Source organism: Saccopteryx bilineata, chromosome 4 (assembly GCF_036850765.1).
Source record: "Saccopteryx bilineata isolate mSacBil1 chromosome 4, mSacBil1_pri_phased_curated, whole genome shotgun sequence".
Classification (NCBI taxonomy): domain Eukaryota; kingdom Metazoa; phylum Chordata; class Mammalia; order Chiroptera; family Emballonuridae; genus Saccopteryx; species Saccopteryx bilineata.
Genome location: NC_089493.1, coordinates 294,387,549 through 294,414,760, shown reverse-complemented (window position 1 = coordinate 294,414,760; position 27,212 = coordinate 294,387,549). Strand labels below are relative to the sequence as shown.

The window sequence follows — 27,212 nt, the reverse complement described above, 5'->3', positions numbered from 1 at the left end:
AAGACAAGAAGTCTGATGATATTTTGATTATTTTTTCCTCTATGGGTAACTGGTTTTATATTTTAAAAAAATTTCTTGGAATTTCTTGGCTATATACATATATATATTTTTTTACCAATTGAAAGACAAACACACTTTTAGTAATTATTTAATATTTGGGAAATAACATTTTTAAATACTAGGTGACAATTTGAGTAAACTAAGAAACTTATATGTGAGGAAATAGAAAAATGGAAAAGAAAGACTTTAAAATCAGCCTGACTTATATTTTAAGAATTATTAGATAGGAAATAACATTCGAAAAACATTTTACAGGTTGATGCGAAGAAGAACCACTAAAGATCTTAAAATGAGCGTGCGGATATAAAACAACTTGAGATAAAGTAAATCATCGGAAATACAGCATTGAACATAAAATCTGTGATGGTTGGTCCCAGCATGCAGCATAAAAAGACAACAAAAAAAGAGGAAAAATAAATTATGGGAGAAGTTAAGAAATGTGGAGGATACATCTAGAAGCCCCTGGAAGACAATTTAATCAAGTGTATTCAAATCTTTACGGGAACATAATTTTGAAGCGAGAATTTTACATTCAGCTAAACCAGCATTCAAAGATGAGTCCCTCTAAAAATCCCATTCTCCGTCACAGGGACTCAAGGCTCTCTGGATAAGTAGCTGTTTCCAAGGTCACGGCAGGAAAACACAAGGTAAGCCCGAGTGTCCTGCACCAGGAAGCAGGGCAGGACTCAGGCGATGGGGGCCTGGGAGAAGGACTCCGGGGCCAGCTGTCAGCCCCAACACCCCCACCACCCCACCCCCGGGCCCGTCTGGGGCAGCTCAAACAACAAAGGAAGTGACAGTAATGGATGATGATCTATAGAATAAAATAAAGAATCCACGAGTCCATATAGATCTCAGTAAATATATGGATAAATAGATGAACGGGGGGAGGGAAACCTTTTGCCTACCGTACAAATCCAGCTGGTAAATGCGGAGGCAGTGAGGGAAGTAGAACATCACCCGGCTGTGGCCACAGCAATACATGTTTCAGGTAAGACTCATCAACGGACGCTACAACCAGGAAGTGGATGTATGATGAGAAACAGGCCATTTACGTAATCTCGGAGTATCTCCCAAAGTGAAATGTACTGTTTCCCCAAAGGAAAAATAGTGATCTTACAGTGGAGAAACCTGGCACGCATCACCTTAGCCCAGAGATGTTACGTCTGTTCTCTTCACCTCTTTTCCTTGAGCACCAAGAATAATGTATAGCACAGAGTAGGTGTCAATAAACAGTCTTTGACTGAAGAGCCATATTCATGTTTATAAGTCTATCTGAGAAGCTCAGCTTCACTCATTGTTTCATTTATAAACTCTATATCAGGTGTCGAGAACCTATGGCTCGTGAGCCAGATGCGGCTCTTTTGACGGCTGCATCTGGCTCTCAGACAAATCTTTAATAGAAAAAAATAATATTGTTAAAAATATAAAACATTCTCATGTATTACAATCCATTCATTTCCTACTGCTCATGTTCACGGTTGCGGGTGGCTGGAGCCAATCACAGCTGTCCTCCGGGACAACACCAAATTTTTACTGGATAATGCGTAACGTACACGGGTCGTTGTATGGCTCTCACGAAATTATATTTTAAAATATGTGGCGTTCATGGCTCTCTTAGCCAAAAAGGTTCCTGACCCCTGTTCTATATCCTTACTTATAGTTTATTTGCATGAGCTGTCATGGGCTAAGACAATTGAATGAACGTTTACTGCTGTTGTGTGACTGTGTAACTCTCGAAGTTGCTGCTGTTTTTGTGGTAAGCATTCTGAGGGCATGATATCTGGTATACAGACGTTTTATGATGCCTAGATCTGCGTGTAGGTTGTGCCTTTGTCATCATGAGAACAATCATTTTCTCTTTGCTTAGTTTAGTATCTTTTTTATTTTTATTTACTTATTTATTTTTTATTAAGTGAGAGTAGGGGAGGCAGAGACAGACTTCTGCATGCGCCCCTACTGGGATCCACCCAGCAGGCCCCTTATGAAATGATGTTCTGCCCATCTTGGGCATTGCTCTGTTGCTCAGCAAACAAGCTATTTTAGTGCCTGAGGCGGAGGCTATGGGGCCATCCTCAATGCCCGGGGCCAACTCCACTCCAAGTGAGCCATGGTTGTGAGAGGAGAAGAGAGAGAGAGAGAAGCTAGAGGGGGAGGGGTGGAGAAGCAGATGGGCGCTTCTGTGTGCCCTGACTGGGAATTGAACCTGGGACATCCACATGCCGGGCCGACACTGCCACTGAGCCAACCGGCCAGGGCTCTTTTCTTAGTTTAATACTTCCTTTTTTTGGTTAAATCTAACCTCACAATTATAATGTGGTTCATGCTTTCTGTTTTGGTTTGTGTGTGTATGTGTGTGTGTGTATATATATTTTGTACTTTAATTCATTGCCTGTTCACTTATTTTCAGACAGTAAGTTTTCCTAGGCCTCTGCCCGCTTTGACTGTTTTCCTCGGCATTCAAGGGGGGCGTGGCTCTCTGGATGGCCCCTCAGAGTGGTCTCCTCTTTACTTCTCCATCAGCCCCCTGTCGGCTCCCCTTGTGAAATGCCGCCCAGTGTCTCGGTTAGCTCCTCACTCTCTGCACTGTGCATAATGCACAAACACTCCCGGTGCATGTCGGGAAGAGCCTTTTACTGCACTTGTCAGATTCCAGTTTAACGATTTCTTTCTCAGAGATGCTTCGTTCTCTGTCGTTTGAACGTCTTGGGGCCGAGGATGCTACTTAGGGCAGTCTGTATGGTGGCCCTCTCCCTGCGGGTCATGGCAGTTCTCACTTTGCGATACACTTGAAAGCAGGACTGGGTGTGTCTTCGCCTCCGCTGAGTCGGGACACCAGCCCACTAAGCAAGAGCAAGCCATGCAGAGCCTACGGAAGAGCTTGTGTGGACAGGACGCAGAGCTCCTGACGCTCCACTGGGCGCACGGCTTCAAACAGAGCTGCCTGGGAGGTGTCTCCGAGCCTGCGTCCCCTTGGCCGGAGCCCCCAGAGCGGCCGGCTCAGCGACCCTCTTTCCTCCTCTTCCCCGAGAACGGCCCTCTCGTTTCCTCTTTCGGGTCGGAAAACTTAGACCCTTCCTGGCGTTCGTATCCAAACGTGCGAACCACCACCGTCCGTCCGTCCTGCCCTCATGGGTGCCAGGGACCGGTGGAGACGGACCAAGCTTTCGCTGTTAGCAAACAGAAAACCTCTTTCGGTGAACGCTGTCTTCAGAGTGGGTGTCACACACATGATTATTTTTTCTTTAGAGGGGTGGTCACGTTTGTCCCTTTGGTGGCTTGTCACAGTGTACGGTGCTTCCAGGCGAGGTTGCATTTCCTGGTTCGTGGAACCTCAGCAGAACCCCCTCAGAGAAATGGGAAATTTATCTTCTCCCCCCTGTACCCCCTGCACCCCCATCTCCCGGTCATTGAGGGTCCTGATACTTGGGACCTTACTTCTTTAGGAGGGGCTGTGGCTGCTAATTCAGAAGCTAACAGCAGGGGGCAGCCTGAGCCCAGCAATGGCACTTCTCCCTGGCAGGCGCCAGCCAGCGCTGAGAACGGGTGGGTGGCCAGGGACTAGGATAAAATGCGGGTAGATTCCACTCACACTGGAGTCTGGGCGTACAGTTCAGGATGCTATCTGTTCTTGCTGTCCCTCTTTCTTCAAAATTATTGTTTTGAAAGAAACACACACATACCCTGTTAAACAAAAATGAGACCTGTCTACAAAAGACTCCTTACAATGGCCCACAAAGCCCTCCACAGCCTGCCCCCTGCCCCCCCCCCCCGTCTCCCCCACCGGATCTCCGTGACCTTGAACCCTACCTGCCCTCTCCCCTGGCTCCAGTCCACCTGTGGGAGCCCTCCTTTGCCCTTGCTGTTCCCCCTGGACATCAGAGAGGCTCCTCCCCGCCCCTCTGTCCTCATTTACTATCCCGCCCCTCTCAGCACACCCTGGGCGCAGGGAAACGGTGCCTGGAACATAGCCTTATGCATTACTCCTTTTCTCCAGAGCACTTAGCACTCTTGCTCAGACAATGTATCCTCCTGGGCCACTTAAGAATTTTTCTCTGTCTCTTACCCCTGGAATGCCAGCTTGGTGACCGCAGGAACACGTTCATTTCTCTTTGCTCCCCTCCCTTTGTTGTATCATCGCTGCCTAGAGCAGTCCTGTCTCATACTCATACCAGTAGGGGCTTAATACCTATGTGTTAAGCGAAGCTACATTGTAGCTAAGCTTCTGAAAGATGCTGGCCCTTATGGGGATGTGATGAAATGAATTGGCGTCTTTTTTTTAAGCTGATTTATCATGAGGACCCTGGGATTGGGCTGGGCTCAGTGGGCTGGCTCTTCTGGTGTGGGCCAGGTGTGGCAGGTCTCGGCTGGGCTCACTGATGTGACCGTCCACTCTCTCCACTCAGGTCCACTGAGGCACCTTAATGTCCCTCCGCGTGGCCTCTCACCCTCTCTCAGGCTGGCTGGTGCTCATGCCCAGAGTGGTCTCGATCTTCCAGGCGCAGGACGGGTTAATTCCCAAAGCACAGGGGCTACTGAAACCGCCGTGTGCATCACATCTGCCGCCAGTCCTGTGGCCTGAGCAAGTCACACGTTCATGCTGGGGGAACCACGAAGTCACAGTGAAAGGGGCAATCATAAATAAGTGTAATAAATAAAAATTATATGGCAAACATAAGCATGCGCGTGCACACACACGGAAAGAGGAGGAGAAGATTTGGGTCATTTCTAATCTGCCACAATAATTATGACCCAATCCCCCTTTCAAAGGGTAAAATCTCACCAGTAGCAGGTGCCAATTTCTTCAGCAGGTGTTATGAACTGTGTACCTATTTTAAAAAGCCCCAAACATCACCAATCAGACAGATGAAAAGTAGTGTCTTTTTTTTTTTTTTTGTAAGACGTCCCTGGTACGAGGTAATGCGGTCTCTCAGGCGGCTCTCAGTGCCAGCTCGCCGTGGCCAGGGGACCCGCCTGTCCTGGACTCTGGGCTGGCCCAGTGACTTGATTGGGCTCGCGAGGTGTTAGCAGAGGTTTTGCAAGTGTCTGCGCTTGCCGTCTCTTGTGCCTCTGTCATCACCATGAGGACCTGCCAGGCTAACATGCGGCAGAGGGAGAGGTGGCCGCAGCTGACCGCATCGGTCACCCGGCAGAGGCTGGTCCAGATGGGCTGGTCGTCCGTTGATCCTCCGCTGACCTCGGGTGCATGTGCTAGTTGTTTATCTCACTGGTCTCCCCAGAGGACCTGTCAGGTCAGAGCAGAGAACTAGGGTGGGCCCACGACCCTCAGCGACAGAAGCACACTTAGTCCCCAGGGTCTCCAGGCCCTGGGGAGGCCCCGTAGCTGTGCCTGGACCTGTGGGTGTGGCACTCAGTGTGTGTGTGCTCTTACAAAGCTGGCCAGCCCCTCCTGGTCTCCGGAGAGCCCTGCGGCGTGGCGTGGCGGCTGTTTGGCTAGACAAACCTGCAGGATCGTCAACAAGCTGGCCAGAGCCAGGGCCTGGCACCTGATGGCGAGGGTGGCGGAGGGCAGGAAAGGAAGCCGGCCACTGCTGCTGCCCGGAACCTGCCCGAGATGATGGGTAGGAGGCCGGGCCGGCTCGGAGGGATGGAGATGCTTCCTTCCAGGGGCAGGTCTTTCCTCCCTGCTCGTGGAAACGGGGTCAAACAACCCGTGTTGCATTTCTCTTTCTTCTCTTGCTCTCTTTTTTTCTGCTGAGAAATGGCCCCTGCTCCCAGGACGGGACATACCGAGGAAACCGCATCTGAGCCACAGACGTCCTCCGGAAAACTTTCTCATTGAGTTTTTTTTTTTTTTTCTTTTCTGAAGCTGGAAACGGGGAGAGACAGTCAGACAGACTCCTGCATGCGCCCGACCGGGATCCACCCGGCACGCCCACCAGGGGCGAAGCTCTGCCCACCAGGGGGCAATGCTCTGCCACAAGCAGAGCCACTCTAGCGCCTGGGGCAGAAGCCAAGGAGCCATCCCCAGCGCCCGGGCCATCCCTGCTCCAATGGAGCCTTGGCTGCGGGAGGGGAAGAGAGAGACAGAGAGGAAGGAAAGGGGGAGGGGTGGAGAAGCAAATGGGCGCCTCTCCTATGTGCCCTGGCCGGGAATCGAACCCGGGTCCCCCGCACGCCAGGCTGACGCTCTACCGCTGAGCCAATTGGCCAGGGCCCCATTGAGTTTTAATCTCTGTACGGGACAGTGACCTCTCCCAGCATCTGACGAAAGCGATGGATCCCATTCTCTGGGAAAAACACTCAGGAAAACACATTTGCCTTTAAAATGTCAGAGGCTGGCTTGTGTCTCTGAAACTCATTCATGGACACTAGACGGGAAGGGGAGGGAGAGACAGGGATGGGGGGAAAGGGGGAGACGGCTGGAAGGACAAGGAGGAAGATGGGGGAGTGGGGGCGGGGGGGGGGAAGGCGCCCGACAGGAATGGGGAGTGTTTGGAAACAGGTTGAGGCGTTGGGACCAAAGGTTGCTCTGGCCTTGAATACACCCCCTCTTGGCTCTGAGCTAGTTAGTTCCAGAGCCTATACTTCTAAGAATCAATTCTCTTGGTCAATGATATTGTCCTTTATGTGTTGTTCTGCAAAGTGGCCTTTTTTTTCAGCCAGCTCTGTGCGTCTGAGATCTGTTCACGATCATAGATATTGACCTGTTTATTCATTTAAACTGCCAGGGAGTATTCCATAGCATGGATACTCCATGTTTTATTTATCCATTCCGTGATAATAGACCGTTTAGCAGTTCCCCTTTTCCCTGTGACCAGCAGGAAACACATCTCTCCCGGTGCACAGGGACAGAAGTTCTCTGTGCACCACACTTGGACGTGAACTTGCTGGATAACGGGGTGTGAGCGTTTCTAAGATTTCTTTTTTTTTTTTTTTTTGTATTTTTCTGAAGCTGGAAACGGGGAGAGACAGACAGACTCCCGCATGCGCCCGACCGGGATCCACCCGGCATGCCCACCAGGGGGCGACGCTCTGCCCACCAGGGAGCAATGCTCTGCCCCTCCAGGGCGTCGCTCTGTTGCAACCAGAGCCACTCTAGCGCCTGGGGCAGAGGCCAAGGAGCCATTCCCAGCGCCCGGGCCATCTTTGCTCCAATGGAACCTTGGCTGCGGGAGGGGAAGAGAGAGACAGAGAGGAAGGAGAGGGGGAGGGGTGGAGAAGCAGATGGGCACCTCTCCTGTGTGACCTGGCCGGGAATCAAACCCGGGACTTCTGCACGCCAGGCTGATGCTCTACCACTGAGCCAACCGGCCAGGGCCCGTTTCTAAGATTTCTAAATGCCGCGCCTGGCTCTGTGGACTCGCTGCTCTGCACGTGCAAGGTAGATGCTGCCTCCCACCAGCCACGTCTGTGGTGTCCTCATAACCTATCCATCCTTTTCCATGCTTATTTCCTTCCTTCCTTCCTTCCTTCCTTCCTTCCTTCCTTCCTTCCTTCCTTCCTTCCTTTCTCTTTCTTTCTTCCTTTCTTCCTTTCTTATTTATGAAAGGGACAGATAGGGACAGACAGACAGGAAGGGAGAGAGATGAGAAGCATCAGTTCTTCGTTGCGGCACCTTAGTTGTTCATTGACTGCTTTCTCTTATGTGCCTTGACTGGGGAGCAGGGTCTCCAGCTGAGCCAGTGACCTCCCTGCTCAAGCCAGTGACCTTGGGCTTCAAGCCAGCGACCATGGGGTCATGTTTATGATCCCACGCTCAAGCCAGTGACCCCATGCTCAAGACAGAGACCCCGGGGTTTCGAACCTGGGTCCTCCTCGTCAGAGTCTGACGCTCTGTCCACTGCGCTACCGCCTGGTTAGGCGCTCATGCTTATTGTCTGACTTTCACAAGTTTACCACTGATTTGATGGGTGTTTAATGATATGATGCTAATTTGCATTTTATTTGCATCTTTTTGCTTTGGGGGCCGTGTGCCTCCTCTGTGAATGACCTGCTCAGAGCCTTTGCCCTGTGTCTTCCTTAGTGACTTGGAGGTGAAAAGTCGCTCTAGGTCTTGTTTTGGAGTTTTTTTTTTTTTAATTTGGCGTGGCCCCTACCTCCTCAAAATCTGGTTAAACAGAAGGGGTGTGTGTGTGTGTGTGTGTGTGAATGCAGGGTGTCCGTCTGAGTCCTGGCTCTGATGCTAACTGGCTGTGTGAATTTGGGGAATCTTTTTAAACCTCTCTGAGCCTCAATTTCCTTACTTGTAGAATGGAGGTGGCCACCTCTATGTCCCAGAGGCAAGGTGAGAGGCCCAGGTGCCCTGGTATCATGCAGAATCAGCGGTGAGTTGAGTTGAAGAGCCCGGATGACGCTGTCTCCACGCCCAGAGGCCTTCCCACGTGGCTCTGAACCCGCCCATGGCGCAGCCTCCACGGGGCAATGCAGATGCCACCTGGCACACAGCCCTCAGGTAGAGCGGTCCTGCTGTCTGCCAGGTGGTGTCCTGGAGCAGACATGCGGCTCTGGAGTCTCTCTCTGCTCTAGGGACAGCTCCCACCCTGTCTGTCACTTCCAGGGAAGCCACACTCGGCCACTGTTCATCTCCACGTCAGAACAGGGGCCCTGGACGACCACACCCGCTCTCGACACCTTCCTCGAATGCCGGCCGGAGGAGAAGCCCGTTTGTTTCGAGTTAATCGCAATGCCCCCCCCCAAAAAAAAACAAGAGCTAACTTTTATGAAGGCTAACTGTCCATGCTTTGGGTCGGCTGGCTCTTTCTTTTCCTCCTCAGACATGCTGTCTTCGTCCATCCACTGGCCTTCTCAAAGGCCCACTCAGAGCAGTCGTACTGTATTATTACTCTGTCGCTCAACTTCGGCTCAGCATAAATTACATTTTGAAGTGTTCTCATTTACATAGGGCACCCCGAAGCTAAGCCGGTCCACAGTGAAGAGGGCAGTTGTTGTGACAGGCATGTCACTGAGGCAAACCCCGTGCCGGAAACAGCAAAGGCGCAGGGCAGCGGGTTCTAAGGAGAGGCGAAAGTAAGATACAAACGCTTCAGGCGTGACAAGGACACAGACGGGGAGAACCGATGATCTATTTCGGCAGAAAGGTATCTACCAAGAGGGAAACCTTCCGTAAAGGGGTGCCCAGCCCCCCGGGGTGGGGGTGGGGCCTTAGGAAAGCTGGACCTCTATTTTAGGAGAGAGAGAGAGCAAACAACTCTGTCGACAGGTCCTAAGTTAGGAAACAAGTTGAATAAAGAATTCACTGAAAAGCGCTGTTTCAACCCCAGGCTATCAAGCTGGCCTCAGGAGAGCAGGATTTAGGAAGGTTTTCGAACATCTTGCTGGTTGATATCCGATGTTAAACTCTGAAGACGACTTCTCTGAGATTCACATTAGGCATCGTGACCTGGACCGAGTCCAGAGTCCCCTGTCTGACCCGAACGAATCCATTCGGACCCACCGTGTCCTCCTTGGCTGCTGCTGCGCATTCTCTCCTGGCTGAGTCCTGTTGGCTTTGCGCTTGAATAACCTCCCGGGTCTGACTCACACTCCCCTTTCCCAGCTTTAGCACTCTGGTCAAGACAGCAGCCCCGCGGCCCCTGGGGGCCCCGCGGCTTCATGCAGGGGGTTCATGCCTTCCGTTCCCCCTCCCTCGGTGTCCTGGTCACCTGCTAGGAGTTCACCTCTCCCGTCTTAGACCCCCCTACCCGTGAACCGTGCTGCCCCGAGTGGAAACGGCTGCTCCAACTCTTGCTTTACTGACCCAGCTCCAATACCGGGCCCTTGGCTGGTGCCTGAGCTGGGTCCCACCCCAGTCCTTCCTTCCTCCCACCCCAGTCCTTCCTTCCTCCCGCCCCGGGCTCGGACCTGGCCCGTCCCCTCCTTCAGTCTCCCCGACTGTAGTGCAATCACTTCTCTTCTCTTAGAAGGATTGTCCCCTGGTGGGCCGCTCCTGTGAGGAAAGTCCACAGGGAGAGGCGAGAGAGGGGCACAGAACTGTGCTTTCTTTCTGTACTCGCTTCAATCTCAAGAACTGCTGGAGCGAACGCCCTTTCCACCCTTCTCAGTCCTCCTGCCCAGGAACAGCAGAGATCAGAGGGACGCGGGGAGGGCCGCCTGTGATATTAAGCTTGTTGGGTGCCAGAGCACAAGGTGGGGGGAACAGAGAGGTCTGAGCTAAACGCCTTTATTCATAGGTGGGAGCGCGTCCTCAGGTAACATTCCTCCTCTCCACACCCGATGCACCGTCTCCCTTGACTGCGCCAGCTCACTAGGGTCACACACAGACTCAGTCGGCCCTCAGAGAACCCCCCACCCCCCGCCCCCGCCCCCAAGGCAGAGAATCTCCGAAGGCGGGTTTTCCAGCCTCGCTCCCTGAGACACCTGCTGTTTTCCTGCTGCCCAAACTCTACTCCTCTTTCCGGTACCAGATGTCATCTTTTTCTTTGGAGAGTCACTCCCTTTTCACACGCTAAGCCCCATCCCACTTGAAGCAGCACAAGATCGAGGTGTGGCCAGGAGGGGGTCCCATTCCCGCAGGCCGCAGCCTTAGTTTAATGATGGCACGTGACCCAAGCGTATCCAATCAGTCGGAACGGCTCCTTGTGTGGGGAGTTTTTGGAAGAGAGCATCCTCTCCCTGTTAGGGTTGCTGGGAGGATGAAACCCGAACCGGAAGCGGATGGCTGCCACCTTGTTTCCGTGGAGGGTCACCCGGCCTGATAGAGCGGCCAGCGTGCAGGAAGGCAGCCCGGAGAAGACAGAGCCGGACCCGGTGGCCGTCAGCTGAGCCCCCGGGTCCAGCCGTGCCTGACGCTTTAGCTGCTACCCCCTCACTTGACGGGGACCGAGTCAAGAGCACTCCCTCCCTTTAAAAAAACGTTAGCTCATGAGTTCGTTCTTATTAGCCTTCTTCTTACTCTACTTAAGCCGGTGTGAGCGGGGCTCAGCGCTGCGGTTCGGGCCTCAGAGCGTCTCTGATGTCCTGACAGGAGGCTGTCTCTGTATCTCCCGAGCAGCCTGTCCTGACCAGCTTCATTGATCGGCTGCTCCCCAATTTCCTAATTAGTATTAGCATTTGTAGCACGCTGCTCATTTTTGCCTTTTCTGAGACCTCTTTCCAAGAAGGAGAGCATCTTGTTCCTCGCGAACCAAGTTTTCTTTATGGGCAGCTTGGACACACTGGGGAAGGGCACGAGGCAGGTTCCCATACGCCCCATGCCCTTCCTCTTTGGACTCCACAGCACCGCTCAACACTGGGGACCCAGCTCCTACGAGGGACCAGGGATTGCCACTTAGTCCTGGCCTGTCAGCAGCTGCTCCATTACCTTGCTGCTCTGACAGTAAGCACATTTTTTTTTAATTAAGTGAGAGGCGGGGAGACAGAGACAGACTCCCACATGCACCTGGCAAGCTCCTTACCAGGCGATGCTCTGCCCATCTGAAGCGTGTCTCTGTTGCTTGGCAACCGAGCTATTTTAGCACCTGAGGTGAGGCCATGAAGCCATCTTCAGCACCCAGGGCCAACTTGCTTGAACCATTCAAGCCATGGCTGTGGGAGGAAGGGAGAAGGGGGAAGAGAAGCAGATGGTCGCTTCTCCTGTGTGCCCTGACTGAGAATCGAACCCCGGACATCCACACGCCGGGCGGACGCTGTACCGCTGAGCCAACCGGCCAGGGAAGTAAACACATATTCTTAAAGGACACAATTTCCCAGGCTTTCTAAAGTACACATTACAAACACTTAGCAAGGTTATGCAGTGATTTCTCCAAATAAGGATCTGGAGCAGGGGTCCCCAAACTACGGCCTGCAGGCCACATACGGACCCCTGAGGCCATTTATCCGCCCCCCCCCCCCTGCACTTCCGGAAGGGGCACCTCTTTCATTGGTGGTCAATGAGAGGAGCATAGTTCCCTTTGAAATACTGGTCAATTTGTTGATTTAAATTTACTTGTTCTTTATTTTAAATATTGTATTTGTTCTCTTTTTGTTTTTTTACTTTAAAATAAGATATGTGCAGTGTGCATAGGGATTTGTTCATAGTTTTTTTTATAGTCTGGCCCTCCAATGGTCTGAGGGACAGTGAACTGGCCCCCTGTCTAAAAAGTTTGGGGACCCCTGATCTGGAGAGTTGAGAGGAGTTATAGAGGCTGTGCCATCCCCTGGGCTTTTATTTATTTATTTTTTAAGCAGATACCAGAGTTTGTTCAGTCTGTGTTTGTTTTCAGTGCGTCTGGACTGATGCCATGGTTATCCAGGCAGCGGGCAAAGAGGCAGAAAGCATGTTAACTCTCACAGCTAACCTGTGGTCTAACCTGTCTACCCAGCGGTTACTTCCCGTCCTGATAGTTAAAGTGACCGACACTCTGCTCCGTGGGGTCAGCAGAGGGGTTTTGGTGGAGAGACAGCTGGAGGGCTGAGGGGTGCCAGCCTCCTGTTTGTATACTTGGCCTCTGTGTAGCAGCAGAGCCTCCGCCTTCTGGGGGGGACTTCCATCCAGGTTTGTCCCTGAGCTGCTCTGTGTGGAAAGATTCCCACTCTCCTTGCCGAAACGGGCCTGTGGCCAAACCCCCTGGAACTGTCTATTTACTGTGCTTAACGAAGAGACGAAGAGACGACTGCGATTGAATAAGGAAGCCGGAGCTCTTGACTGCAGTCTGCAGGGACCCAGCTCTCATTTGCAACCTAAGAAGCTGCAATTAGCGAAATTGCTGATAATGCCTCTCCTGCAGGGGTTCGCTTTAGGAAGCCCTGCAGGAGAAGCCGTTCTTGCATTCACGCCTGCATGCATGCATGGCTTTCTTCTCATGGCCACTTGAGCAAGCCAGCTCTACCCCGTGCACCACAAATCTGCCCCCTGAAAGGGACAGACAGCTCACAAATATTCAACCGCTCTTCCGGGATGACTCAGCGGAAATGCTTGACAGCCAGCGTGCTGAAGAAACAGCAGGGCTTAGATACGTAGTGTGTGCCAGTTTCCCTGGTGTAAATGCTCCCATCGTGGCCGATGGCAAGCCACCAAGGGGATGTCACTGAAGGTGAATCTAGGGAGATGTGTGTACCCGTGGTCCTCACAAGCCAGTGAGCAGGTCAGCTGCATATGTTTCAACCCAAATCTCCATTTCCCGGCTGCTTTTTTCTCTTTCTCTCTCTCTCTCCTTCCTTCCTTCCTTCCTTCCTTCCTTCCTTCCTTCCTTCCTTCCTTCCTTCCTTCCTTCCTTCCTTCCTTCCTTCTCTCTCTCTCTCCCCCCCCCTCTTTCTTTCTTTCATTTTTTTACCTCAATATTTGCTTTCTTCTCTCTTGTCCCCGGTTGGAACTCTTCACCAGTTCTGCCACCTTATCCTCAGTTCTCATCCCTGGCTCCTTTGTTTTTTATTGTATGTACGCCTCTCTTCCCACTCTTGGGCTCTCCTCCCCTCCTACCTGGCTTCTGTTTTGGTACTTGACATCATCGGGCATCTCAAATAGAGACGCCACCCGGAAGCCTCACAGGGGTCCCCAAACTTTTTACACAGAGGGCCAGTTCACTGTCCCTCAGGGGGCCTCATGCGGCCCGTGGGCCGTAGTTTGGGGATGCCTGCAAGAGAAGCTGAGTTGCTACCCTCGTTCACAAGGTGGACCAGCGGGCAGCTCCCGCAGGGGGCCCTCAGGGGGCCTCATGCGGCCCATGGGCCGTAGTTTGGGGATGCCTGCAAGAGAAGCTGAGTTGCTACCGTCATTCACAAGGTGGACCAGCAGGCAGCTCCTGTAGAAGCAGGCAGGTTGGGCGCCTCCGTCCCCGAGGGGCAGATTTCACGAGGCCTCCCTCGGGAAAAGGTGAAGGCGGTACTCACCTCCTCCCACGACCGCATCCACATGACAATGACACAGAACCACCAGCCTTGAGAATGACTTGAAAATTAGCTGAGCAGAACAGTGACTAAGGCTATACTGAAGATGCCGTGTGGAGGCTGGTAGGAGGGGCGGAGACACGAAATGGGCTGGACCCACACCCACGTGTGGTGGTTAAAAATCGGGAGGCTGTCTCAACTGCCGAGGTCCCCCTCCTGAGGAGCAAGGAGTCCCAGCCCCACACCAGGGCCCCCAGCCCAGGGTTCCAGTGCCAGGAAGAGAAGTCCCCATAACTCTTGGCTGTGAAAAGCAGTGGGATTGTCGCTGAGTGACACAGAAGGCTGCCGGAGTCCCGGGGGTTCCTCTTAAAGGGCCCGTGTGCAAACTTAACTCGGGTCACTAGCTCTGAGCTCCCGCACGGAGGCAGCAGTTCTAAAGGGGCACACGGGGAGGAGCTGAATCGTCTGGTTTTGGGGTGAGAGTTAAAGGGGCAGCTTTCTCCCAGATAGAAGTGCTGGCAGGGGCCCCTGTCTCTTTGTAGAGCCCTCTCCCTACAGAGCCAGAAGGCAGGCACTGTATTGAATTCTCCACCTGCCTGTCCAACACTGTTCACCATGCCCTGGTGATTCCCTGAGACCCCACCCCAACTGAGCCGTGGGCCCACCCGAGCCGTTTGCAGTGGCTTTTCCACATGAGCAGCCTGTCTTGGCCCTGGACTCAAGGCATGCCCCGTATACCTCTTGCTAAGTGGACCCAGGCCCAGCACTAGTGGTAGCTGGCTTCAGTTCACAGCGTAGCCTCTCCCGGAAGCGGCCAAGCCCAGCACAAGTAGCAGCCATCTGCAGATCGCTTTGTGACGCATGCTGGGTGGCTCTGGGCAGGGCACAGGCGGCAGCTGATCCTGACCTGCACCTTCTGGGAGGTCCAGAGTCCGGAAACTCGGTGGCTAGTTTCAAACCAAACAGGGGCACCACCCAGATGCCTCCACCAGTGACACAGTCAAGGGGCAGGCTCATAGGGCGCCAGCGCCCAGATGAATTAACTCTTGCTGGGTCGGCCCCTGCACAGAAGCTCCAACTCTGTGGTTTCATCCAGTCCTTGCAGTTGGTAGGCCTGGGGGGGGGGTAAACCCCTCCCATTGATGTGCAAATAGCAATCCAGGCTCAACCACACAGAAGGGTGTACAAAGCCCACACGGAGAGCTGGGGTGCACGTAGCACCTCTGCCTGAAACAAACACAGAGAGGAAACAAGCAAGCAAGCAAACAAACAAACGAATGTCCCAAATAAAAGAATAGACCAAAATTCCAGGTAAAGAACTAAACAAAATGGAGACAAGCAGCCTATCAGATGTAGAGGTCAAAACACTGGTTATAAGAACTGGCTAGTGAGAACTTCAACAAAGAGAGAGAAAACATACAATTGATGATAGAAAACATAAAAAAAGAAGCAGTCAGAAATGAAGAATATAATAACTGAGATGAAGACTACTTTATGGGGAATCGCCGGTAGAGTAGATGAAGCAGAGGATCAAATCAGCGATTTGGAAGACAAGGAAGTAGAAAACGCCCAATCAGAACAGCGAAAAGAAAAAAAGAATCTAAAAAAAATAAGGAAACTTGGAGACACCTTCAAGAGTACTGACATTTGCATCATGGGGATGCCGGAAGGGGAAGAAAGAGAGAACAAGGAATTGAGAACCTGTTTGAGAAAATAATGGTGGAAAGAAATAGACATACAAGTCTAGGAAGTTCATCCCAAACAAGATGAACCCAAGGAAGCTCACACCAAGACACAGACAGCATAATTAAAATGGCAAACAAAGTGAGAAGCTTAAAAGCAGCAAAACAAAGGCATTTATTTCCTCAACAAGGGAGCTCCCATAAGACTGTCAGAAGATCTCTCAACAGAAACTCTGCAGCCCAGGAGGGAGGGGCAAGAAATACTCAAAGTGATGAAAAGCAAGAACCTACAACCAAGATGACTCTACCCAGCCAAGCTGTCATTTGAATTGAAGGAGAAACAGGGAGCTTCCCAGACAAGAAAAAGCTAAAGGAGTTTATCATCACCACCCAACCACTATTACCAGAAATGTTAAAGGGTCTTCTTTAAGAAGAAGAAGAAAAAAAATAGATAGAAATATGAGTAAGAAAATAACAATAAATACCTATCAACAATTACTTTAAATGCAAATTAATTAAATGCGCCAATTAAAAGATATATGGGGGCTGAATGGATCACAAAACAAGACTTCTACATATGCTGTCTACCAGAGACTCATTTCAGATCGGAAGACAAACACAAGCTGAAAGTGAACAGATAGAAACAGGGCATCTCATGAAAATGGACACAAACAAAACAAGCTGGGGTAGCAACACTTGTACCAGAGAAAAGAGATTTTAAACCAAAGGGTCTAACAAGCAACAAGGAAGAACCCAGAAATTTCACTTCTGGGTATTTATCAGAAGAAACTCAAAACACTAAATTGAAAAGACATATGCACCCATATATTTATTGCAGCATTATTTGCAATAACCAAGCTATGGAAGCAACCTAAGAGTTCATCATGAGATGAACAGATAAAGAAGATATGGTGTGTGTGTGTGTGTGTGTGTGTGTGTGTGTATATATATTATATATATATTATTATATATATGTATATATATAATAATTCATTATATATATATAATTAAATATGACTCAGCCATAAAAAAGAATGAAATCTTATAATCTGTAACAACATGGATGGACCTAGAGTCGTGATGGCGAACCTTTTTATAAAAACCTCCCACTTTTGCAGTGCTGGTCAACCTGGTCCCTCCCGTCCACTAGGGGGCGTTCCAGCTTTCATGGTGCGCGGTAGCGGAGCAACCAAATGGCTCTGCGATTGGCCCACCATAAAAGCTGGACTGCCCACTAGTGGGCGGGAGGGACCAGGTTGACCAGCACTGCAAAAGTGGGCACTTTTTATAAAAAGGTTCACCATCACGGACCTAGAGGGTATTGTGCTGAGTAACATTAGAGAAAGAAAAATGCCAGATGATTTCATTGTATGTGGGATCTAAAAAAATAAAATAAACAAACAAAATAGAAACAGACTCGTAGATTCAAGAGACCATTTTTATGGTTGCCAGATGGGAGGGGGATTGCGGGGGTGGGTGAAAAAGGTGAAGGAATTCGTTGGCAGTTACAGAATAGTCACAGGGGTGTAAAGTCCAGCATAAGGAATGTAGTCAACAATACTGTAATAACTGTGTGTGGTGCCGGATGGTACTCCTACATTTATTGGAGGGCTAACTTGATAAGTTTTATAAATGTCTAATCACTATGTTGGACACCTGAAGCTAATATAATATTATATGCCAACTGTAATTGAAAAAAAAATTAAATTATTACAGAATAAAATTATTTTCACCTGAAAAAAATAAAATAACTGAGTGGCTGACAGCACAGCAAATATCAAATGAACATTCAAGTTCAAATTTTAGCTCTACACTCACTGTTGGGTTATCCTGGACATGTTACTTACCTTGCTGTTCATATCTTTTTTATTTTTTATTTTTAGGTGAGAGGAGGGGAGATAGTGAGGCAGATTCCCGCCTGCACCCCGACCGGGATCCACCCAGCAACCCCATCTGGGGATGATGCTCGAATACTGAGCTATTTTTAGTGCCAGAGGCTGACGCGCTCTGACCAACCAAGCTATCCTCAGAGCCTGAGGGCTATTCCTGAACCAATTGAGCCACTGGCTGTGGAAGGGAAGAGGGAGAGAAGGGGGAGAGGGTAGGGGAGAGAAGCAGATGCTCGCTTCTCATGTGTGCCCTGGCCAGGAATTGAACTTGGGATGTCCATACACTGGGCTGATACTCTATCCACTGAGCCAATGGCCAGGGCCACTGTTTCTGTCCTTTTGTCTTTAAGATGGAGGACCTCTTTGGGTTGGTCTATAATTAAACAGTTCCATTTATAAAGTGCTTAGACTAGTGCCAATCACATAGCGCGGGTGGTGCAATTGCTTGTGAAATAAATAAAACCCGTTCCAAAAGTATTTACTTCGTACCCAGTTTAGGCCAAGTGCATGCCCGAGGCATTGTGGGCGCCACGGAGACCAACACCGTGCAGTGCAGGGGGGGGAGGGATGCGTATACACCAACTGCCTTGATATAAAGAAGAAATGAAAACAATACTTATCGAGAATTATGTGGCAGATACTTTGATAGGTAAGTAATAGGCATCATTCCATTTACTATCGTTTGATCATGAATTAAGAAATAATCATCTACTACATATAAAATTTACATGAAAAACTATTAGAAAAACCAAACATTTAAAAACATTTGGTGATTTCTGTTCCTTTCACGGATGATCAGTAGTTCCTCCTGGTTATCCATTTTCTTTTTCTGATAGGGCATTCATGTTTTTTTAAATGTACTTTTCTTTCTGTTATGGAAAATTTAAATATTCACACACTAGAAGCTATGATAGAACGATGTCCTAGGTATCCACTGTCACCACAACAATTCTCAACCTGTGGCTGGTGATTGTTTTGATTTATTTATACCCCCTGCCTGATCCCCCCCCAGATTATTATTATTATTATTTTTTAAATTCCAGACATCATACCATTCCCTCTGCATCATCCTCATCTGACAGGTGTGAGCAAAGGGAAGCGCAGAGAGGTTAATGATCTGGGGAAGGCCACACAGCGAAGGTGCGTAACTGGGAGCTGAGCCTCGGTCTGTTTCTCTCCGAAGTCTACGCTTTTCACCAGAATGTGAACATTTGGAGAAGGTGACCAGCGCCCCACGTGAGGTAAGAAGACAGGAGGTCAGAAGCGTATCCAGGAGACCTTGGCAAAAGAAACGGCATTTCAGCTGTTGAAATGGAGGTAGAGACTTTAAAGAAGTGAGAAGCTTGTGTTAAGGCACAGAGGAGAGAGGTTACAGGTAAGGCGATGGGTTCGAAGAATATTCTTTTTAAAATTTTTTTTTATTTTTCTGAAGTGAGAAGCGGGGAGGCAGACACGGACTCCCGTATATGCTCGACCGGGATCCACCCGGCACGCCCACCAGGGGGCGATGCTCTGCCCATCTGGGGCGTCGCTCTGCTGCAACCAGAGCCATTCTAGTGCCTGAGGTGGAGGCCATGGAGCCATCCTCAGTGCCCGGGCCAACTTTGCTCCAATGGAGCCTTGGCTTCAGGAGGGGAAGAGAGAGACAGAGAGGAAGGGTGGAGAAGCAGATGGGCGCTTCTCCTGTGTGCCCTGGCTGGGAATTGAACCCGAGACTTCCACACGCTGGGCCGAACTGACTGAGTCAACCAGCCAGGGCCTCGAAGAGTATTATTTATACAAAGTGAGGCAGGTTAACTTGATCAGAACCATCTGGGTGGGGCTTGTTGAAAACATCAATTGCTGGGATCTCCTCCAAGCCTCCTGAGTCAGGACTCTGGGGTTTAGGGCCTCCAGATCTATTTTTAACAAGCTCCCCTGGATGTTTGAGAACCAAATGGAGTCAATAGTTGGCATTGGCAGCAGCACCTTAGGAATAATCACTTAACAATTTTATTTTTCTTTTCATGCTGTTCAAAGCCATTGTGCTGCCCCGAGAGAAATGCCAGGGACGCCCCCCCCCCATGCCTTGCTCGGTCAGTGTCACCACACGGGTTTCCAGTGACCCTAAGCCAGTGGTCGGCAAACTCATGAGTCCACAGAGCCAAATATCAACAGTACAACGATTGAAATTTCTTTTGAGAGCCAAATTTTTTTAACTTAAACTATATAGGTAGGTACATTGTTATTAATTTAATTAGGGCTGGTCTTTGTTAAACACTCCAGGGACCAAAGAGCCGCCTGTGGCTTGTGAGCCGCATTTGCTGACCACCGCCCTAAGCCATAAAAAGTTTTATTTTAGCAAATATACCCCATATAATACGTCAAATTCCATTTCCATATTTTTGAGAGGCAGGCGAAAGGCCCTGTCCTCCTGCCTCGTGGGGCAGTCCTGGTCTTGCAGCCTGTGGTGAGAAAGAGGAGCGTGAGGATCCAGTCTCCCTGCCTGGCTCGGACTGCTCCTCCCCTTCCCCACTCGAGAGTGGCCCCCTGAATTTCAGAACTGCACTGGAAGGAGAGAGTATCGGGGTAGAAAAATCCTTTCTTTTCCTTAGGCACTGCATTCTGGAGAATAAGCTATTTTGATTTTTTAGACCCTTACATGGGTCTTTTTAAAAAAATTATTCATTTTATTTTATTTTAGTTTATTTTTTATTCAGTGAGCGGAGGGGAGGCAGAGAGACAGACTCCTGCATGCAACCCAACCAGGATCCACCTGGCAAGCTTGCAAGTCCACTAGGGGGCGATGCTCTGCCCATCTGGGGCTGCTGCTCTGTTGCTCAGCAACCGAGCTCTTCTTAGTGCCTGAGGTTGAGGCCATGGAGCCATCCTCAGTGCCATGGGTCAACTCGCTCTAATTGAGCCATGGCTGTGGGAGGGGAGGAGAAGAGAGAGAGAGAGAGAGAGAGAGAGAGAGAGAAACGAGAGGGGGAGGGGTGGAGAAGCAGATGGGCGCTTCTCTTGTGTGCCCTGACCGGGAATCAAACCTAGGACATCCATATGCCAGGCTGATGCTCTACTACTGAGCCAACTGGCCAGGGAAATTTATTTATTTTAGATGTGTGTGTGTGTGTGTGTGTGTGTGTGAGAGAGAGAGAGAGAGAGAGAGAGAGAGAGAGAGAGAGATTGATTGGGGAGGAGCAGGAAATATCAACTCCCATATGTGCCCTGACCAGGCAAGCTCAGGGTTTTGAACCGGCAACCTCAGTGTTCCAGGTTGATGCTTTATCCACTGTACCGCCACAGGTCGGGCTAAATGGGTCATCATATGTGTTTGAACTGCTTTTTAGCTTTTATGTTGGGATTTTAATTTTAGCAGAGACATTATTTAAATTTCTAAGAACTTTGTTTACATTTGTTGTTGAAAGCCTAATTTTGATTTAAGAATGTGTAATCTACTCAAACGTCTCTTTAGCACGTTAACTATCCTTATTTTAGAGTTCTCTTCTGATTCCTGCATTAGCTCTACTTCTTTTAGTGTTCGTTCCTCTGTCTCTTCAGCCTCACACCTCTCTTTCCTGGTGTTTCCTCATCTACCTGGTTTTCCATAATGATTAGTGTGGTTCCTTTGGCACATCTGGAAATCACCGTGGGTCCAGCAGGGGATGCGGGTTACGATCACAGGGGATCCAGCAGGGGATGCGGGTTACGATCACAGGGGATCCAGCAGGGGATGCGGGTTACGATCACAGGGGATCCAACAGGGGATGCCGGTTACGATCACAGGGGATCCAACAGGGGATGCGGGTTACGATCACAGGGGATCCAGCAGGGGATGCGGGTTACGATCACAGGGGATACGAGGTGGGGAATATGCAGGACAATCGGGGTTTCCTTTAAAGACTGTAGAAAGTGCTTACATTCTGGGCGTGGGGACTTTGTGACCTTTGGGCTAGTTTGGAGGGGACTTGGGGACCTGGATCTGCTTCTGTTTCAAACCCCAACCCTTCTCATGGAATATTCTCTTGTCTGGACCCCTTCCTGTATTAAAAAGATTGTTCTTTTGCCGAGCAATGCAAAGATGATTTAATATTAGGTTATATATATATATATTCCCATATTAATAGATCAGAGGAGAATAAACATATTAATGCAGAAACAGATGTGCAGTAAATTTCAAAGTCCAATGCTAGCTTTTAAACATTGGGTTACATAGTGATAAGTAGACATGTACTTAACGCGGCAAAACATGTAAAATTTACACACACTACAAAAAAAAAAGGCCAGTGTTTTGCTTAACAATAAAATGTAATAAAATTTCCACTACAGCAAGGAATAAAATGAGGCCTGTAATCACTACTATTAATATCTTTTTATTACATATGTAATGCATGTTACGATAAAATTTAAACGTTACAGAAAAATTGAGTGTCTTCCCTCATAATTCCATGCTCTTGAACAGAGGCAGATTAAGGTCGGTTGAGGCTCCGGGTACAGAAGAAAATATTGGACCCCTTGAAAAAAGAGAGAGAGGGAAAATAAAAATACATGTTAACCATATTTTTAGATAAATAAAAAAGATTATGCACTATTAATGCTAAAATTGCACATATAAAACCAAACTTGGTGTCATTAGAAAAACATGTAAAGTTGGGGTTTTGTGGGGCCTTTCAGAAGTCGGGGCCCAGGGTGCATGCCCAGTGCGCCCGCTGTTAAATCCGCCTCTGCTCTTGAAATAACCAATATAAATAGTTTGATGGTTTTTTTTTCTGGTTTTTTTTTCCTCCTAAGTAAATACTAAGACTTAGTAGTATTATTTTTGGGGACACAAAGTCACAGGCCACCCCTTCACAAGGATGTGAAGACCGGGAGGTATGATTTACTCGGGGCCACAATTTCACAGACTATACTACAGATGGCATAATTTTAGTGACCAACAACCCAAGAGAATCTACCGGGAAATGATTAGAAACAGTAAGAGGGTTCAAACGGCTGACAACAGAACAGATACACGCAATCATATACCTGCAACAATGTCACCAAGCTTAATGGAGTCCCAGATAGTATCCACAATACCAATAATAATTTATTTCACAAATATTTATTGAGCCACTATTTATTGAGCCACATCACAAGTACTGTGCTAGGCCCTGGCTGGAGAGAGGGACCCAGAATAGACACAGGTTTAAGTCTACCTGATGAGACTTATAGCATAGGAAAGGAATTTGCATTAGTGAGCTATTGCTGTGATAGATGCTGTGTAACAAACGGTCCCCAAATCTTGTTGTCTATAAAAGAACAAACACCCATCTCTCTGCTGAAGACTGCTCAGGCTCCCTGGGGCAACACTACCTTAGACTATGGGGCAGGCTCAGGTCTGTTCCACTTGTCCGTCAAACTGGGACCAGCAGCAGCTCATCAGAGTATGTTCTTCTCTGGCCACATGGCCAGAGTCCCAGCCAGAGCATGTCAGCACCTGTAAAGCCTCTCATGGCATCATGCTTACACACGGACAGATCCAGTATCAATGAGACAGAGATGGATAATTCTATTACAGGGAGGAAGTGAAGAATGAGACCCAATCACTTAATCAACACCAGTAACGTGAAGAACTGGCTTGGGTGTCAAGAATGAGAACAGTGGGGGGACATACAGCTGAAGAGATAGATCGGGAAGGGGTCACTTAGGGTCCCATTGGCCTTGCTTAAAAGATGTAAATTGCCATGAGTCTCAATTTTGTATCCCACCTATGTATGGAATCATACAGTTCTTAGTTTTTTTTTTCTGATTTACTTATTTCACTCAGTATAATGTTATCAAGGTCCATCCATGTTGTTGTAAATGATCCGATGTCATCATTTCTTATGGCTGAGTAGTATTCCATAGTATATATGTACCACATCTTCCTTATCCAATCTTCTATTGAAGGGCTTTTTGGTTGTTTCCATGTCTTGGGCCACTGTGAGTGGTTACCGGGGGGAGGGGAAAGGAGGAGAAAGAGGGGGCGGGGAGAGGGGAGGGGCATAAAGAAAACCAAATAAAAGGTGACAGGAGGACGCTTTGACTTTGAGTGATGGGTATACAACATAATCAAATGTCCAAATGATCTGGAGACGTTTTTCTCTAAATCTATGTACAGTACTCTAGTTGATCAATGTCAACTCGTTAAAATTAATTGTCTAAATAAAATTTTTAAAAAAGATGTAGAATTGCATCTAAGTCAATGCAGAGCCATTGGGGCTTTTAAGCATGAGAATGATAAGGTCACTATACCCTTTTATAAAGATGCTGCTTTGTGAAGAATGGATAGGAGGAGGGGACACGGAGAGAGTGGTAATGAAACTATTGCCGTAAGTTGAGGCAGTGGCTTGGCCTGGCCGAGGGGAGTGACCATGTGGATGAAGAGAAGTCAGTGTGAGCTCTCTCTTAGAGACCAAATGGTCAGACCGGGCTGCGAGTTGGATGGGAGGTGGACTCCGGAGGGGAGGACTCTGGGGGACATGGGTTCCTGACAATGGCACCAGGTGAGTCCAGGTGCCCTGCGGAGGGCCTGGCCGAGGGACAGCTGGGAGAAAGTAGACTAAAAGTTTAGTTTGGGGAAAGACCCACGAGGCAAGCGATGACACAGAAAGAGGCAGGGGCCGTAATGTTCAGATCAGCGTCAGAGGACGTGAAGAAAACAACAGTGAGGATAATATAGTCCTGTTTGCGTCACCAAAAACGTATATGTGTGAGTTCCGTGTCCGTGCTGCGGACCTAGTGGTGACATGAAGGGGGTGTGCACGTAGATGGAGTTATCACAGAATTGCTGTTTTATTTGTGTAATTAAAAAATATTTTTTTTTTTTTGAAAAAAAAAAAAAAGTCATGCACACCATCCCTGATGTTTCACAGTTTATCAGTTTAGCGGGGGAAAAAAGCAGTAGCCAGCGGTCACGCAAACCACGGGATGAACTGGGCGGGGAGAGAGGCTGGGCACAGCCAGGCCTTGCGGGTGCTGAGGAGACGGGGATGCTCTTCTGTTGTGGACAGCCCCCCCTTTCCACTGAGGGGGGGAGGGTGACAATCAAAGGCGGTGGGTAAGAATGGCGGCGTCAGCCAGACGTCTCCTTCCCAAAGCAGCGGAATATGTTCAATCAGGAAGAAGAATGAAATAATAATAACAACAACAACAACAAAAATCCCTCAAACCCCTCACCACAACTCAACTTCTCTTATTTCATCCGAACTGGGTTGCATGTCACTCGGCCGTTGCTATGACAACCGCAGTTCTCCTCCTTCTTCATCTGGATCTCTTTCCAAACCGAGAACAATGAAGGTAAAGGGATCGGAACATGGGACAAGCCAGCTGGCATTCGAGGCATGAGCACTATTTACCCCCGGAGAACAGAAAGCCGAGAGGCGGCGAGGACATCGTTCTGGGCGATTGAAGGGTGGCTACTACTGTTCAGGAGTTAGGGTTAGAGCTGTCTGCTCCGGCCCGAGATAGAAATCAGATTTCTTTTCACTGGAGGGAAAGAGCGTGAGGGAGAAAGAGTCCCCGAGAGAACGTCCTGGGGTCTGTCTGCTCTTCCTTTCTCCGGGGAGACGGGGGGGGGGGGGTGCGGGGGGGCACTGGGAAATTCAGCTTCCCCCCAGAAGTTCTTGGTCAAGGTGCCCGAGAGGACGGCGCCACAGGATGTCAGAAACAACACACACAAGATACAACAGAGAGAAAAGTGGGTCCAGGGGACTCCCGGCCTCTAGGACCCAGAGCCCAGATCTCTGCAGCCTCATCGTGTTTATTGGTCTCTTGGCTCATCAAGCAGATTAGCAGAGCCCGGGTCACGTTAGTCCACAGTGGATTCAGGTGCAGAGAAAGCTGACCCTCCCCTCCCCCATGCCCCCCAGGCACGTGGGAAAATGGCTACAGGGATCAGCTGCTTCCTAAACAATCCTCGTAGAGCTTAGAGCTCCCGGGGGCAGCGTTCCACCCCCGCAGGACTTGGCGTTCAGAAGTCCGCGCCCAAGACTCGTCTCAAGGCTGCAGTTGAATCTCTCTGCTATTTTCTCACAGTCAGGGGACCATCATCCGATGGGGACTAAACAAATATTCATACTTTTCCTCCCAGCTTCTAAGTGCTCCTGGCTGGGCTAATCGTCAGATGAACAGAGACGGATTCACGGGAGAAAATCAAAATTTTAATATCCGCGCATGGGGAATTCACATAAGCACAAAAACTGCAAGCACAGCGAGGCAGCCTTGGGGAGACCAGACATTTCTGGACAAAAAAGGAACGGGGGCGGGGGGGGGGGTTGGGGGTGGGGTGTGGGGGAGGGCGTCGCGGGTCTCAAGTTCCAGAAGTGTGAAGGGCGAGTTACAGGTGGTTGGGGTGGGTGGAACATACAAGGCAGAAAAAATATTTTTTAAATAATAAAAAAAAAATGTTTCTTTTGGCGGCCCCAGAGGTCGTCTGTCCCTATGTCGCCTGGGCCAGGCCTGGTCACACGCCGTTCTTCTGCGGGAAGGTTTGGGGAAGCCTGTGTATTTAATCGGGGCCTACTGTCCCTCCAGCCAGGCCAGGGCTGCGTGTCCGGAGAGAGAAGGGGAGAGGAGCGTGCTTAGGCCAACAGCCGGGTCTGCCGCAGAAGGAAACTCGCAATGTCCCCGGACTCGAGGGGGAGCCCGTCTTACCCAGAGCTCTGCCCCTGGAGCTGAGCGTCTCTCTCCCGACGGACAGACAGACAGACGGATGGACGGACGGAGGACGCAGCGCCGTCCTCTCCCTGTAGCCCTCTCTGTGCTCCTGTCTCTACCGCCCAGCTGCTTCTGGTGACCTCGTGTCGTTTGCTGGATGGACGGGACTTCGGCTTATCCACGGGGAGCACGGGCTGCCCACAGGACTCGTTTAGCCGCCTTCCGTTCCTCAACTTCGGTTTTAGGAAACCATCTATCTGGTCTGATACCGGTTTTAGGCAGGCTTGCAAGTTCTTGGGGACCGGCGAGCTCCTGGCTGCCCCGGGGGGCCTGGCTGCACGATGGGTGAGCTCAGGGGGTCTGAGTCGCGGCCACGCGCCAGAACTCAAGGAGCTCCGAGTGGCATCTCCCCGGCATTTCCACTTCCTCTGGGAAAGAAGGGGAGGCCCTAACCTGAGGGTGGGCAGGGGAGAGGCGGAGAAGGGAGAAGCAAGTCTGGACTGAGTGCCGGAAACAGCCCCAGAGAGAAGAAACCGAGACGACACCCAGAGCAGCATCGAGCGCTCGGCTGAGCCTTTCAGACCCACTCCGCGAAGGTACTGTCCTCGGCGACGAGGCGACTTCTTCCAGACGCGTTCACAGGGCAGCGGAGACGCAGGCGAGGCTGGCATTGGATTGACCCGGGTTGACATGTTACCGGGAAGGTGAAGAAAAAAATGAGTCAGGGGTACAACAGAGCAAAAGAATGTTAAAAGGGTGATTATCATCTGTTGCCAAAGAGAAATCTTAGCCTGGAAGATGTCGGAGGCGTGGATAATGACGCGGTCTGAGGGACGGTCGTGAGTGAGTTAGTGGTCAGGGCCACGGAGTTGAGAAGGCAAAGGAGTTGAGAAGCCGGGGTCGTGGACGGGTTGCTCCAATGGTACTGCGGTCACTTGGGACGGTGGCAGGGTTTGGAGTGGAGGGGAAAAAAAAACAGAGTATTTCATAAAAGAAGAGGGTGGCTCGTAATGGGGGGAGGGGGGTAACTGTGATGTTGAGGAGAGAGAGAAAGCGCCAAATCTGCAGATCGTGGTGACCTCTCATGCTCACTATCCATACCCAACAGATGATTAGGTCTCACACGTCCCATCTCAAA

At 49.8% G+C, this 27,212-nt stretch overlaps 1 protein-coding gene across 1 annotated transcript in view; it reads right to left on the bottom strand.

Annotated features, from left to right (window-relative positions):
* The window catches only part of LOC136334090 (heterogeneous nuclear ribonucleoprotein K-like), a 33,406-nt gene extending 6,640 nt beyond the window's left edge, over window positions 1-26,766 (bottom strand). The window contains 4 exon segments of the mRNA XM_066273871.1: window positions 4,509-4,660; window positions 5,453-5,626; window positions 26,344-26,502; window positions 26,620-26,766. Coding sequence (XP_066129968.1) covers window positions 4,509-4,660; window positions 5,453-5,626; window positions 26,344-26,502; window positions 26,620-26,766 — 632 coding nt within the window.
* Window positions 26,767-27,212: the final 446 nt, after the last annotated feature.